Source organism: Helicoverpa zea, chromosome 8 (genome assembly GCF_022581195.2).
Source record: "Helicoverpa zea isolate HzStark_Cry1AcR chromosome 8, ilHelZeax1.1, whole genome shotgun sequence".
Classification (NCBI taxonomy): Eukaryota; Metazoa; Arthropoda; class Insecta; order Lepidoptera; family Noctuidae; genus Helicoverpa; species Helicoverpa zea.
Genome location: NC_061459.1, coordinates 5274113 through 5289282, shown reverse-complemented (window position 1 = coordinate 5289282; position 15170 = coordinate 5274113). Strand labels below are relative to the sequence as shown.

General features: G+C 33.8%; 2 protein-coding genes across 3 annotated transcripts; one reads left to right on the top strand and one right to left on the bottom strand.

Moving 5' to 3' along the window:
* Positions 1-500: 500 nt before the first annotated feature.
* LOC124632529 (protein lava lamp-like) lies at positions 501-12665 on the bottom strand. 2 transcript variants are annotated; one of them, XM_047167393.1, is made up of 10 exons: positions 12365-12665; positions 11857-11998; positions 11346-11462; positions 11095-11252; positions 10700-10907; positions 9461-10630; positions 9145-9252; positions 2562-9030; positions 2273-2427; positions 501-1552 (listed from the first exon to the last, which is right to left on the bottom strand). In XM_047167393.1, exons 1-10 carry the CDS (start codon positions 12479-12481, stop codon positions 1473-1475), a joined length of 8724 nt encoding a protein of 2907 aa, XP_047023349.1. In that variant the 5' UTR covers positions 12482-12665; the 3' UTR covers positions 501-1472. The 2 variants fall into 2 exon arrangements, with proteins under 2 accessions (XP_047023349.1, XP_047023350.1); XM_047167394.1 differs by having other exon boundaries at positions 10700-10901.
* Positions 12666-12953: 288 nt separating this feature from the next.
* Positions 12954-15042, top strand: LOC124632532 (39S ribosomal protein L28, mitochondrial). The gene is made up of 5 exons (XM_047167402.1): positions 12954-13111; positions 13211-13478; positions 13550-13869; positions 14050-14231; positions 14869-15042. Exons 1-5 carry the CDS (start codon positions 13094-13096, stop codon positions 14924-14926), a joined length of 846 nt encoding a protein of 281 aa, XP_047023358.1. The 5' UTR covers positions 12954-13093; the 3' UTR covers positions 14927-15042.
* The last annotated feature ends 128 nt before the right edge of the window (positions 15043-15170 follow it).

Sequence of the window (15170 nt, the reverse complement as noted above, 5' to 3'; positions counted from 1 at the left end):
CAAATACTTAGATTTAGGGATCCCCTAAGAGCATTTACGGAACACTTAATAAGAATTTCGTTTTCACCAAAGTTTAGGTGTCCCTTATACATAGTTATTTATGTCAAAATTGGGAGAGCCCTTATTCTAAGTGGCACTTAGATTAAGAGATTGTTGGTGAAAACGGGCATAACTCTTTAGGTCAGTTCTTACTATAGCCCAGTCAATTTAGACACGGAGATGATTCTCTGCCATAATAAATGCACACCTTAGAATTTTGGTGGAGACCTTTTGAAAAGTCGATCGATCCCATGAATGCAGTAAAATATTCATGGTTCTCTACAGTCTTACAACTTATGTTGAGTTTTAGATACTTATAATTGTGGGGTACTAGCGCAAAGTCGAAATTTTAATTAACTTTATGAATTTGTAATTGCATAATAAAAAACAGAAAAAAAATGAAAAAGTCTGAATCTCTGAAGAAAAATCAACCATTCAATAATGAACATCATAGAAACACATTTTCAAATGAACACTGTTTATTCAAGAAACAAATTTACAAATTCAATATACAAGGACTCTTATTCACGTAGAATCCGCTGGTTATATACATAAATTATACAGGTTTCGAATTTAATAATACATGTTACAAGTGTGAACAGCTAACGTGAACAACGATAACATTTACATTATGACCTATGAATGAAAAGGCACGATTTAACCATTTGGAAAATATCAATTTCAAAAATTAACAAATCAGCAATTGGCTGAATAACTGACATCACAATTTAATTTAAAATTAATAAAAATAAAACAAAGAATACAAAATAAATAGGATAGTGTAATGGAACAGGTTTTTCGTATCTAGCATCACTAATTACATAATACATTACTTTGTCTACAACGAAAATAGGAAACGCAAGTGAAAGAAAACAGGGAAGGTTGATGAAGGAATGCATTAAGCTCAACACTTAGAAATGTTACTATATCGTTCGTTCGTACTTGCCAATCTAGTTTTTCTTATGCCCGGGTTTCCTCCACATGGATAAGTTTATTAGGAACCTCACCCGTTATTTTAAAACCGTCCACGATCAATAACAGGGCATAAGAATCGTATTTATTTTATATTTCGCATACCAGACCATAAATATAAAAGTAACTAATTATTGTACTAGGTTACAGATGGAAGATATAGATTCAAGAAAAAATAGGGAAGATAAACGATCTGGTAATTATTTATTTTCGTTGGCAAGTTTCTAAGGGCACAATTTACTACTAAATGTTTTGCGAAACATTTAAAAATTGTGATGTGCAGAGTGGTGGCTCTTTTCATAAATGCAAGTAAAAGCAGAAAGAATTTTATTTTAACAGGCACCTAATTTTTTGGTCTCGTACTCACAGGAAAGTTTCTGTATTTCGAAAATTCATCGGCGTGATAGAGGACGGCTGGTTTAACCTCATTATAATATTAACCTATACAATAAATGCGCGACTCACATGTGGACTACTTTTGGCGTACTTTTCCCTCGGAGCCAGTTTAGAAGAACAGTTGATGTACTTTGGGAATCCCGAGCTGAAAACCGAATAATTGTCGTCAACATTGGGATTAAAGATAAAAAGTAATAAGTGTAAAGTATGATGACAAAAATAAAATAATTAGCCCCGGGACCTTATTTCGTTATTCATAACAAAATGAATTTTAAATCAGTATGGGACTTGGGCCTCCTAACTAAAACTGCCTGTATGTCATGTCATGTATGATGTCTAGTGATGTAAGAAATGATGAAAAAAAAACATGAAAAAAAACTTTGCGTCGTTGTTTTTTTTCTAAATTTGTTTTTTTTTTCTAGCCTACGTTTTAGTCCAATTTTCAAAATTTCCCTTTCGTTGAGTTAATATCAATGAATGTTACCAATATTTTTATGAAATTTTGGTACTGTTTTATCAGAAAAGTACCGTATTCAAGAATAAACCTAAGACTGTATTATGTAATCTTAAGTATTAATCTTTAACGGTAAATACCCTAACAATTTTTGAGTTATTATAATCTTGAAAAAAAACAAGGCCCAGAAAAAAAAAAAAGTTTTTTATCAGGTTTTTTTTCACATTAGATAAAAAACGTTTTTTTTGCAACACTAATGATGTCCTCCCAGTCGATTATCGGCTACGTTGGCTGTTTTATAGGACATATTATAGTGCACAAGCATTTGCGCAGACACAGGTGCACTCACTATTCCTTCACTCTTAGCCCCATGGGACGATGTATATGAATAGGTGAATGATGTCGACTTACAGAGCGTGTGATGTGCTTGCGCGAGCTGGTCGACGGCTTCGGGCGGCAGATGGGCAACGTCTCGCTGCAGCAGCCGCAGGTCCAGTTGACGCTGCTCGCTCTCCTGGCGCAGCCGCACGTCCCGGCTGTGTCTCACTGTGCGGAGCTCCGTCAACCTGCGGTAGTAGAACGGTTATGGCTGTCCGTGAGCAAAGCGAACAAACGAACCAAACAAGATAATTGCCTTTATGGCATTGCAATTATCTTGTTTCCTGATTTACATAAAAAAACTTATATCGTCGTTACTTACTTGGCCTGCAACTTTGGCTTCTCCCCTTCACTAGGATCACTTATACTACTGCTTCGCGACGTCTGCCCCCGGTGGGTATCAACAAACTCTCTCTCTACAGTAAAGCTCGGCAGTTCAGATATAGTTTCCTGACTAGAGTTCATGGATTCCTCAAACTCCGATGTTTTGAACTTGTTCTTCATCTCTTCATTCAAACGTAAACTGTCTGATAGTCGCAACTGTAAGGTATCTCTTTCTTCTAACAACTGTGTTAGTTCCATGGTGAGCTCTTCGCACCGAACGTCTCTCTGATGCAACATGTAGAGTGCCAGGTCCAGTTCAGCTCTGGGCACGGCGTCCAGTAGGTCTTTGCTCATAACATTTTCCGTCTGTTCACCCTCAGCACCAGGCTTGGTATCCGACGCAAACGATACGTGTTTTTGTATCTTTGAACTGGATGATTTCATCAGATTTTGTAAATTCGTTATCTCGTCATTTAGACCAACTATTTCAATTTCTTGGTTTTCTAAGGCGGCTTGCATTTCCGCAGCCTTCGTGGAATGGCTCTCCAATTCCTGATTTAAGTCAGTTATTTGTTTGTTCAGATTTGTACATTCTATTATTTTGACATTTAATTCTTCTAATAAATTTTCTTTTTCTGAATCTGCTTCGCTTCTTGCTTTTTCGTAGAAACTATCTTTTTCGTGCATCTTTAGCCTAAGGACTGCTAGCTCTGATTCTTTTTCAAAGCTTAAATCTTCCACTTTCTTTTCATATTCCAATAATTGCTTTCTAACATTCTCAAATTCTTCATTCCTTTGTGCTAACGTTATGGTGTAGTCATGTGTCTTTTGATATATTTCACTTTCTTTCATTCGAAGCTGATTAGTCACTTCTACAACTTTTTCTTCTGCTTCTTTTATTTTGCTATGTAAATCCAAAATAACTTGATTTAACTCATCATTATTGGTTTTGAATGCCAATAACTCATTTTGAATATTTCTGAAAGTTTCTTCATAAGATTCATTATGTTTATGATTCTTTACAGTGAGCTCTTGAATAATTTTCTCATATTCCTCTTGTTGTTCTAAATATTTATTTTCATGGCCAACTTTTTCATCTTCCATTTCTGATCGTAACATATCTAATTGGTTCATAACTTCGGCATATTTCGTTTGTAAGTTGCGAACATGTTCTTCCTTGTCTTCTAGTTTAGTTTGTAACGAGGTAACTTGTTCCATTATTATCAATTTGCTAGTTTCTTCTTGATTAGAAGACTGCACATTATCAAGTAACTGCTCATATTTAGCTTCGGAAGCACTAAGTTGTGTTCTCAATTCTGATTCAATTTTTTGGAAGTCAGCTTCTCTTTGAGCTAAATGTTGCTTCCATAATTCTGCTATTTCAAAGCCACGTTGGTCCACAGCACTTGATACCGACGAACGTAATTCTGCAACGGTTGATAGCAAATTGTCGTTTTCTCCATTCAAATTTTGCAACTTAATATTTAATTCGTTTATGTGCTCCTGATATTCTTTTGATTTTAATGTTAATTCCTGATTTTCTGACTCTAACAGTGCAATTCTTGCGTTTGCATCATCTAAATTTTGCTTCAATTGTATGCAATGCTGTTCCAGAGAACTGCATTTTTCAGCAAGAGCTAAACTGTCTGCGCTTGGTGCTTTTTCGAGGCCTTGTTGTTCTTCATGCCAAAGTAACTTTGATTTAAGGTTTTCTAGTTCCGACTGTAGAGTTGATATTTGATTCTTGGCTTCACATTCGAAGTGTTTCAGAGTTACTGTCTCTTCTTCTAATTTGGAATATTTCTCTAACAATGAAATCTTTTCCGCTTCATAGCTTGTTTTGATTTCTTCATTGTCATTAATTATTTTGTCATGAGATTGCGACAAGTCTGTATACTGAATTTCAATGTTTTGCAACTTTTCTTTTAAAAGCTCGTTAGCTTTCAATACTTCAATATTAGCTGTTTGCAACTCTTCTAGCTGGCTTTGAATTTGAGCACAATTCTGGCAAGGGGTCTGCTGGTGCTGCAATTGCTTATTAAGATTAGCAATTTCATTTTGTAGCATTGTTTGTTGTGTTAGAAGGTCTTTGTTTTGAACATTTAATTGATCTAATAACGATTGTAACTCATCGTTCTCTTTCTCAATTTTCATAAGTTCTTCTTTGAATTTATTTTCATCAACATTTTGTACTGGTGACTTAGGTTCTTGTGGTTGCGTATCTTTTGTGTCACCACCCCATTGTAATGTCGAAATTTTGTCGTTTGCTTCCTTGAATTTAAATTTCCACAATTCAATTTCGTTTTCTAACTTCTCTTTCATTTCAGTCAGTCTATCATTAGCGTTCTGGAAGATTTCGTTCTGTTTCCTCAAGGAGTCTTTGTCTCGTTTTTCTTTTGTTATATCTGTATTGAGTTCTTCAATTTTCTTTTCTAATTCTTGTACATTGAGCCTTAATTCATCCTCCATTGCATTATCGAAGAAGGATGTCTGAGACATTTGCTTGGCTAACTTAAGTTCATTGCTGAGCATTTCATTATTGGTCTTAAATTCTTTTAATTTTTTCAACGCCTTTAATAGTTTTGTATTATTTGCTTCGAGTTCAGCCTTCAGGGCTTCATTTTCTGCTTTAAGCTGGTTAATTTGATCATTTAAATGTGAAAATCCAGGAGTAATATTCGTAATTTCTTCGCATTCACCTAATCCCCAACCTTCATCTGAATTAAAAGGATCTGCCTCAGGTAGAGCACTATCATCATCATCTTTTGTATAGCAAACATACGCCTTTTTAGGTGTAATCATTGGTTCTTCAATTCCCTCTTGTCCAGGGGGCTGCTTTTGTATGCTTTCGGAAACTTTTTTAGAGACATGCTTGGTTTCCACTAATGGTTCTTCTACCCCAGAAACTATTTGAGATTCGAGAGCAGACATATCAATATTCTTTGTATCTGCACTCAATTGTTCAATAGTTGAAGAAATAATCATTCCTTCAGTTTTGGGTATGTTCATTTCAAATGTTAACTTCTGATTTTCTTGTAACTCTTTTATCTGTTCATCTTTTTGTGAAAGTTTGGCGTGTAATTGCTCATTGGCCTCTTTTAAAGATTGAGTTTCGAACGTTAATTTCTCTAATTCAGATGAAGAAGCTTGTAACTTAACCAACAATTCTGAAATTTTACTTTGCATATCTGATGATAATGTGACGTTGTTGGTTTGTTGAATTTGTAGCATGTTGTTAAGTTCTACATTTTCTTGATTTTTACTATTAACAATAGCATTTAGTTTGTTTATTTCAGATATATACTGTTCTGTATAATCAGGCGTCGTGACCTCTTTTTTGTTAGATAATTTCTCTTCCAATTCTTGATTAATATTATGGAGTTCTTCAATATTTATACTCATATTTTCAAGATTGGTCTTATATTCTTGTAGTTTAGCCTCTAATTGAGATACATATTCATTCACCTTCTCATATTTTTCGTTTAGGGATTTCTTTTCTTTAATAGCGTTTTCAATTTGTGTATTAAATTCTGATTCCAGTTCTTCGATTTCTTGTTTCTTGTGCATTATTAAAGTTTGATAGTCATGTGTTACTCTTTTTAGGTTTGAGTCAAGTTCTCTTATTTGGTTCTGATATTTCGAAACTTCGGATTCAAGGGAGTCAAACTTATTGGCCTTATCCAGTATAACATTATAGTGCTCCTGTATTTCCGAAAGAGCTTTCCTTAGCTTTTGATTATCCTCGTTCAAATGTTGGAGTTTATACTGCAACTCCTTATTCTCATTGTCAATCTCAAATAATTGTTTCTCAAGAACTCTGTCATGGTCCATCAGTACAGCTAAGCGACCCACTAACTCATCCTCCTGACTTGTATATTCTGAGTAAGCCTTCTGTTTTTCTTGAAGTTGACTACCTAATTGATCCGCTTTTCTCTCTAGGGAATGTCTTCTGTCCTCCATAACTGAAATACTTTCTTCCAGGCGGCAAATGCGACTTTTGTATTTACTGATCTCAGTTTCTAGGTTTTCAATGTACAAATCACGTTCTTGAACTTTAGCGTCGTAACCAAATTGCACTTGATTTTGTTGATTCTCATAATGCTCTACTTTGTTCAATAGCTCAGCAATTTGCATTTGTTTTTGATTAATATCAGCTTCCAAACTGGATATTTTCGTGGTCAAGTTAGTATTGTTCTTCTGCTCTATTTCATGTTCTACTAACTTGTTATTTAATACATCAATCTGTTCCTTGAAATGCATATTTTCTTCGCGTGCGATGTGCAAGTCTTTGTGTAGAACATTCACTGAATCATTGAGATGAGATATTTCTTGGGAAGACGTCAGTATCCTCTCCTGCAAAGATTTAATTTCTAATTGAAGCTGGTTAATATCATGAGATCTCTGTTGTTCTATGGAGACCTTTTGTGATTGTAATCGATTCATTTCCTCTTCTGCATGCTTCAGTTTTTCTTGCAATGCTGGGAGAGTCTCAACCTGTATTAATAACTGTTCTAATTGCTCATTTTTCGCAATAAGTTGTTTTTGACTTTCATCATAATGTGTTTCAAGTTCAGTATACATCGCGGCCTTCTTTTTAATGGTCAAAGCAAACTTCTTTAATTTCTCCAACAGCTCCTTATTTTTAGTTTCTAAAGCCACAAATTGTTCAGATGAGTTATTTTTCTCGGAAGATAAGTGATGAAGCTTGTTATTAGTTTCTTCTATTTGATGTGTCAATTCCGCTACTTGTTTTTCTTTGTCTGCAATACTATTTCGTAGTTTTTCATTTTCTATAGATTCTTTACGAAGTTGCAACTTGATTTCGTGAATTTCTTCATCTCGTTCTTTAGTTTGAAGTGTTATGGTGGACATTTCTTCTAAATGCTTTTGTTGTTGAACTTGTAATTCTTTGATAAGACTTTGTTTTTCATTGAATGCTTCTTTCAACTTTTTCAATTCAGATTCAATAGCTGTATTTTTATTGACCAATTCACCTTTAAGGCAGTGCAATTGCATTTTCTCATCTTCCAAAACCTTAATTTTCTCCTCAGTGTCAGCGAGTTTTTTCTGGTATGCTGATATTTGTTTGTTCAGAGATTTGACAAGTTCTGCGCTCTGATCCTTTGCTTTTTCTTCTTCAAGCAATTCTATAGTAGACTTAAGTTTTTGTGATACGTCATTCAGTTTGGTTATTTGATTAATGTATTCAGCCATTTCTTTGTCCTTTTGCTGTAAACTGTTCCTATAGTTAAACATTTGTTTTTCGTACTCCAGTAATACGCTTTCTAGTTCATTAATTCTAGCATCACGGGAACCTACATTTACATTATATTCATGTTGAATTTTCTGTAACTCTTGTTGCAGCATTTCATTGGACTGTTTAAATTGTATTAACTGCTGTTCAGATTCTTTATCCTTCTTTGAACTTTCTAATTCCTGTTTTAGGTTGTAGTTTTCGTCTTTCAAAGATTTTATTTTATTTTCATAAGATTCATTCTTCTGCAGTAGCTCGTTTTGTTTTTGCTGTTGCTCTTCCATGGACAATATCTTCATCTGGCAATCACCTATTTCGTCTTCTCTCTCTTTGATAGTATTCTTCAGTTTAAGTATTTCTTTTGTTAGTTGTTTCACAGTTTTGGCTCCTTTATTTCCTTTATCGCCAGCAGACTTATCATCGTGGTGAGTCTCAACGGGTACTCCGTCAGTCACGTCTTCAGTAGATGGTTTGGCTGCTTCAGCAGTCTCTTTCACTATTTCAATCCTTTCACGTTTCAGCTCTTCTATCTGACGTGTAAGGTCTTGGTTTAGCTCCTGTAGTTCTTGCTTTTCGTTGCTTAGCATGTCTATACTGTTTTGTAAATCAGTGCATTGATTGTTCAATGCCGCAATTTTTTCTACTAATGATTCATTTTCTGTCCCGATTTTACTCATTTTTTCCATAACTTCCTGTCTTTCTTGGGTAAATAATTCAATTTTGGTATTTAATTCTTCTCTTTGTTCAATCAAACTATCGATATTTTTATCATTTTCAGGCACAACATTTTCTTCATGATGGTCGTCGATTTTGTCTTCAATAATACCTTTGTTGTATTCTTCGAGTTCAAGTTTTTCTTGGGTTGTCAAAGATTCAACAATTTCAATTGATTCTGCAGAGCTCACTTTTTCAGCACTCAGTTTTTCAAGTTTATCAGTGAGCTCCATATTTTCTTGGATGTAATTTTCTAACTTATGTGTCATCTCCTCCTTTTCATCTTGAAGAATTTTGATAGTTCCGTTTAGATATTCTTTATCTAGTTTTAAGTTTTCTATAACAAGTTCTAATTCATTTTTAGCAGCTGTCAGCTCATCAATCTGTTCTTCCATTTGGACAGACTTCATTTCAGTGCAAACATGCTCATTTTGGAGTTGTGATATATCTGCCAGTTTATCCTCCATCTCAATATTTTTCTGTTGCAACACATGAAGCTCTGTAAAAAAAGAAAGGTTTATAAATTCAATGATCGAGAAATCTATTAAGAGACGAGACAGCATTAATGCTTTCATTTATCTGGGCTAGATTCCTTGCATTTATTACTACATACCTTGGACTAGATCGAATTTCTGAGTCTCCAAAACGCTTATCGCTTTGAGTCTTGTTTCTGCTAGATTTTCCATTTCAACCATCTTTTTGTAAATGTCCGAATCAGTCACTGTAAATTATAAGAGAAATTATAAATAAGTCAAAGAAAAAGAACAATGAGTATTACAAGTGGTTTAAGTTATTTATAGAAAATATGTATAAGTGTATGTTTTAATGTTATAATATTTATGTATTGTATTTTCTATGGGCCTTAGATGCCTGATACAAATAAATAAATAAAATAAATAACAATTTCTTTAGGAATGCATGACACTTACATCTGCCACTGTCGTAATCCACAAGGTGTAACTGTAGATTACCCTTTTCTTCTTCTAATTCGGCGACTTTTTGAGAAAGTTGATGTAACTCCTCATTCAGCTTTACTATCTCTGCATTTGCATCTGATACTTTGCTGAAATTATCGATTGTTTTCTGCAACTGCTTTAGTTTCAATTTATTGTTAGATTTTACTTTGATCATATTCTTGTTAGCCGCGTCGATATCATTGTTAAGGATAGCAATTTGCTCTTCAGCAGCTTTTAACTTTTCAAGGAGTTCTTTTACTTCGATGGGTGTATTTGCATCAATAGGAATCGATTCTAAAGCTATTTCCTGTCTTTTCTCTTCTATATCCACCTTTGCAAGTTTATTGTCATCTGGGAAGTCAGTGATCAGCCCAACATCAACCATATCTACAGATTTCTTTTGTTCTTTAACCACAGGAACAGCTTGTAGTTCAGTAATTAATGCATCTTTTTGTGATATTGCATATTCTTTTTCCAAAATGTCTTTATTGAGGGATTGCACTAGCATTTCTAATCGTGCAATTTCAGTTTTAGCTGCTTTTTTATCTGTTTCCTGTGGTAACGACTCTGAAGATAGTTGACTCCAGGGAGATTTTACTTTCGCTGCTGTATTACGGCCGCCTTTGCGAGTAGGCAGGGGACTTCCTTTTTTGCCTGCAGCAGTGCTACTTGGTGATTTAGGTTCAGTATTTACAGTTGCTAGTTTATTCTCAAGTTCCTTATTTGTTTGCCTGATTTGACAATTCAATTGCTCCAGTAATTCAATTTTCTTTGTCAACTCAACCATACCTGCTATTTCAAGAGAACCCTTCTCTTCTTCAACATCGTCTTTTTCTTTAGGAGATGGTTGATCAATAGGTATGTGAGATAATTCCTCAATCTTTTCTTGTAATTTTGTTATTTCTTGATTCTTTAGTTCTAATTGTTCAACTAATTTAGAGTGAGCAACACTTATTTCAAATCTAGATGTTTCTAATATTGTATTTGCTTCTTCTAGGTTGCTGATCTTTTCGTCCTTCATGGCTATTTCTTTTAATAAATTCTGTTTTTCTTCTTTCCATTCAGTTTCCATGGAAATAAAATTCTCCTGCATTTTTGTCATTTGTTGCCTTGTGTCCTCAAGTAGAATCAAAGAGTCTTTTTCTAAAATATGAAAGGTAATTAAAAATATGTTAATTCAGCTTGAAAAAGGAAGAAAAATAGAATATTTACCTTTTTTACTCAAGCTGTCAGATATTAGTGTTGTTGCTTTATTTTTAGCTTCAATAATTTGGTCCTTTTCATTGATCATCTCCTGTAGGTCTAGAATAGTATTTTCCATTGCTCTCATTTTGACTTGAATCACGCTCAATGCATTTTCCTTCTCTTTGATTGTGTTTATAAGTTGAGTCATATCGCTGTTGTCTGTTGTTGGCTGAAACTTGTTCATAATATCATATTTATTGTTTGATAGTTAATAAGAATTTGAGAGAATAAACTGGCAAGTTTAGAAGCTAATTTACAATGGGGCTATTCTATAGAACAATGAATACTTCAATAAGAAAGTAGTACATTTTAGCTGACATCAAAAAATTTAAACAAGTAGTTTATAAAACTTTAATACACACCTTTTTTACTTCTACTTTGGTATCAACAGTAGATTCCCTCCTTATTGTTGTCGGTTTAGTCATAGGTTTTTTGCTGATCTCTTTATACTGTCTTATCCTTTCCATGAGCAACTCTTTTTGTTTTAAGGTGTTCGCTAAACTCTCACTAATACCAGGAACTAAAAAATAGAAAAAAAAATGTGTTAGGTATTTTTTATCTGATTATGGTTGTTTAATTAACTTGGTGTGCCTAAAACATAAGTGAGTCTTACTGTTTAAAGCATCCTGGACTGACAAAGTAGTGGAAGTGTCAGTAGCTGCTGAGTAGCCAGTTCTTTCACTCATGGTGGATGCCATTTCAGAAGCTGTATCCCCACCATCATCATCTTCTGAAAAAGTAAATAAATCTCATGTATATCTCATAAATTAAATTTTTACTTGAATGGTTATTCTGTTTGCACCATACTGATACAGCGATATGAACTTAGTGCAAACAATACAAGGTCAATCCCAGTCTTATTTAGTTTGGATAATACTTCAGTATTTCTGCTAGCATGTTTGGAAAACATCCAACAAACAATAAATATATATCATTCAGGGAGTATCATATACATATATACAACAGTCAACTTTCTTGCAAGTTCTATCGTGCAGATTAAAGAGAATATAGGATTCTGAGTAAATTAAATGATCAAAAATTTTATTGGGCCATAACGTTATTTCATTCTTTATGTATTGAGTAATCCATAAAATTACAATTACTTAATTACTAATGAAACTTACCAAAAGGTCTTCCTAATAGTTCAGCAGTTGCTTTTCGATGTTCCTTTATCCTTTTAGAGACGAGCGCTGCATTTTCAAGACATTTCTGTGCACGCTCAAACTTTATTTGTCTTTCTGAAGATGATGATATGCGCTGAGATGTCTAAAAACACAGTCAGCGTTATAAATAATACATCTCAGGTTATATTTATTCATCCGAAACATGTTTAGAACTGGTTTTGTTGTGTTTTTTATGAACAATATGGCTGTTGTTTTTATAGCCAGCTGATGTAAACTCATTTAGACAATAACTAAAATTTATTAAATAATGGTAAAAATTTCAAGATTTTAATTATTAGAGTAGTACCAACATAGTTATGATTTCATACAGATTGTTGAATTGCGTAGTATTTAATTAGTCAATAGCAAATCGAAACACCAACGTCCTTGCATTGCTCTCATGACTGACTTGTCATACAAATATTGTATGTTAGACTGTTTACACAGGCTTAGAACTATGTTACGTTACCTTAGAAGTTTTAACACTTCCTACAACACTGGACACTTCGCTGGATGATGCTAAATGGCTGTCAGCAGTATCAAATTGTTCCCTTTCGGGAGGATTATTGTTTTTATTGTCCGACATATCGTTTTGCTCTCTGCCAACATTAATAATAGACGTGTTACGCGTTGCACAATCACTACTTAATACACTTTTTAAAAAGACACAGCAAAACAACAGAAATATTATAAATATTTAACTAATTATCAAAATATTTAGCCACCACCACTGAGCACGAGCACTAAAAATTCCTAGCTTGCCATTAATTTTTTATCCACGTCAGCAGTGGTACTACAAAAAAAACTGTCAGTTGACAGCTGACAGTTTCTTGGCGAATCTCGTGCAGTTCTCACAAAATTCTCGCTTGAGTCGAAGAGGCTGAGTGGTTTCTAGTTTTATTCAAATAACGTACAATTATATTCTGCGATATTTCAAGAAATGGGTGCGATTGCCTTATTTATATAGTTTTACAAATTATTAGTTTTGCCAAATCTGTGGAAAACTATACCACATTTCAGTTCCGTTTAGTTCATTCAATAATCAAATCACTAACTTCTGTTCTGTCAAGTGTCAACTTTTTACCATTGTCAAATGAAAAATTTGTCAATCTAAAAGAATTGGCCAAGTAAAATAAAAATTTATTTGTTAGCTATCACAAATTCATAATTTTATTGTTTTTATTTACAAAATAATTCAATGGCGTCAAGAATTCAGGTAAGCTACAACTTAGTTGTGCAATACAACGTGTTTCATCATTCTATGATCACCTTGTAGAGATTACTTTGCAACAATTTGACGCGTAGATTGTTTCAGGCTACAGCTCGTCAACTCTCAAAAACATTTAAAAGAAAGAGTAGGTTTGATATAGGTATCGCCTCTGAACTACCAGTAGCTTATAAAAAGTTCTGGCGTGAATGGAAGATACTGAAACCAGCTGCAGTGCACTACATACCTCAGGAAGGGAAATGGAAGCGTGACGACCTCACTGGGGAGATACTTCCGATACAAAACGTCCCTCTTCCCCTTAAATATCCGGCGGAAATTAATGAGGGGTTGTGGGGTGGCGAGGCTGTGGTAAAAGGTGTGTTCAGTGTTTTTTTAGATTATTAAATATAGGTTATGTCTTTAGTTACTGATAATAAACCTTTTCAGGATTCCAAAAACGTGACCCTCGACGACGCAGGGTCCCTCACTATTGGGTTCCTGTATTGAAGAGGACTGTGGTGAAATCGGAGATCCTGAACACCCATTTGTCAGTGACAGTAACTGACCGTACCATCAGCTTGATCAATGATCATTATGGTTTTGATCACTATTTACTGAAGACGCCTGCATGTGACCTAGTGTCCATGTTAGCATTGAAGCTCAAGAAACAGATTCTGATTGAGTTGATGAATGGATGCCCCCGGTATGCACATGACCCTCAAAGACAGAAAGAGGTTTATGAGGAATATAAAACATATTTATCATCGGTGAGTTGTAATTACAAATATAATTTTTATTTAGGATGGATTATTGTTTGTACTATGTCTATACATAGATGGTCTAAAATTTAAACAGTTACTTTTTAGTATAACTATTGTACAATGTTGTAAACAAAAGCTTTGCTCTACTATATTATTGTGCTAACAATGTTTTTTTTTTTTTTTCAGTACACCCCTGAAGAGATTGAATGGTATGGCTTGTCATGGTACGAGGCTCTATGCAAGCTTGCTAAACAGAAGGAGGCAGCCAACAAGCCCGTCCCTTTAAAAAACATGTACAGAAAGAATCTAGTTGAAAAACTAAAAGCAGCGGGAATCGATTCAACTAAGACTTCGCCTGAAGAAATATCGTAAGTATCTTGTCTACTATGTAATAACAAAATTATAAATATTAGGTAGGCAGTATGATTACTGTATGCAAATTGTGTAATTTTGTTTACATAGAACAATTTGTTAACTTCTTTCTTTATTTAAGGATAACCAACAGCAGTTTCAGTAATATATGGTCTATGTTTAATATAATGTACTTAGTGCTGCTGCACAACCAGTTGCAGGTAAACACAAATTGTTATGTGTTTACCGAGTCATTATTATACATTGTAAAATAATCACATCATTATTGATAATGCTATCTAACTGATAAATAAACAAAGAAGATAAACAATACCACTTTTGTAAATAAGAAGTGCTGCACTTTTTTGTTAGTTTATTTAATTTCATTATACTCACTTATTAGTCAGCTATGGTTGCACCTTTAAAGAATGGTAATGGCATGGTCAATTGCAGTAGTAATGTTCCTACTCCTTTGTCTAACAATTCCAAGAAAATAACAAAATTTCCCTTTCTAATATTTGAAAATACCAAGGGTTGGGAGAAAAAAAGATGTATTCATTGCCAGAAAACACTAGCCCTTGCCCATGATGTTAACTTTTATTTATTCTTTATTTTTTTACTACAAAAGCTAATAATTTAATATTTTATTTTCAGGAATACAACTTCATGGTTATCCAAGATGAATCCTTTTGGTAAAAAAGATGAAGCTTAATAATGTACATACGTATGACGATTATTCAAATTGTTGTGTTTTTAGCAAAGTTACATTTCAAGTAGATGTGTTTACCAGAGATAGTCTTTAATTTAGAATAAATAGGTGTTACAAAATAAAACTTTATTATTATAAAATGTCCATGCCACTGTTTTCTATCTATAGATAACATTATCATATAATTTATCCACCTCTATGTACTATACACAATTTCATAATAATTTTTCATTTTATGAAAAAATCA

Bases quoted from the DNA above. Each gene is read 5' to 3' on its own strand.
- LOC124632529 (XM_047167393.1), bottom strand. From the start codon at position 12,481: ATGTCGGACAATAAAAACAATAATCCTCCCGAAAGGGAACAATTTGAT. The intron at 10,908-11,094 runs GTGTGTATTAAA...ATTATGAACAAG, and splicing joins CCAAAGTAGAAGTAAAAAAG to TTTCAGCCAACAACAGACAA. The intron at 9,031-9,144 runs GTATGTAGTAAT...CTTTTTTTACAG, and splicing joins GAAATTCGATCTAGTCCAAG to AGCTTCATGTGTTGCAACAG.
- LOC124632532 (XM_047167402.1), top strand. The intron at 13,479-13,549 runs GTGTGTTCAGTG...AAACCTTTTCAG, and splicing joins TGGCGAGGCTGTGGTAAAAG to GATTCCAAAAACGTGACCCT. The intron at 13,870-14,049 runs GTGAGTTGTAAT...TTTTTTTTTCAG, and splicing joins ATAAAACATATTTATCATCG to TACACCCCTGAAGAGATTGA.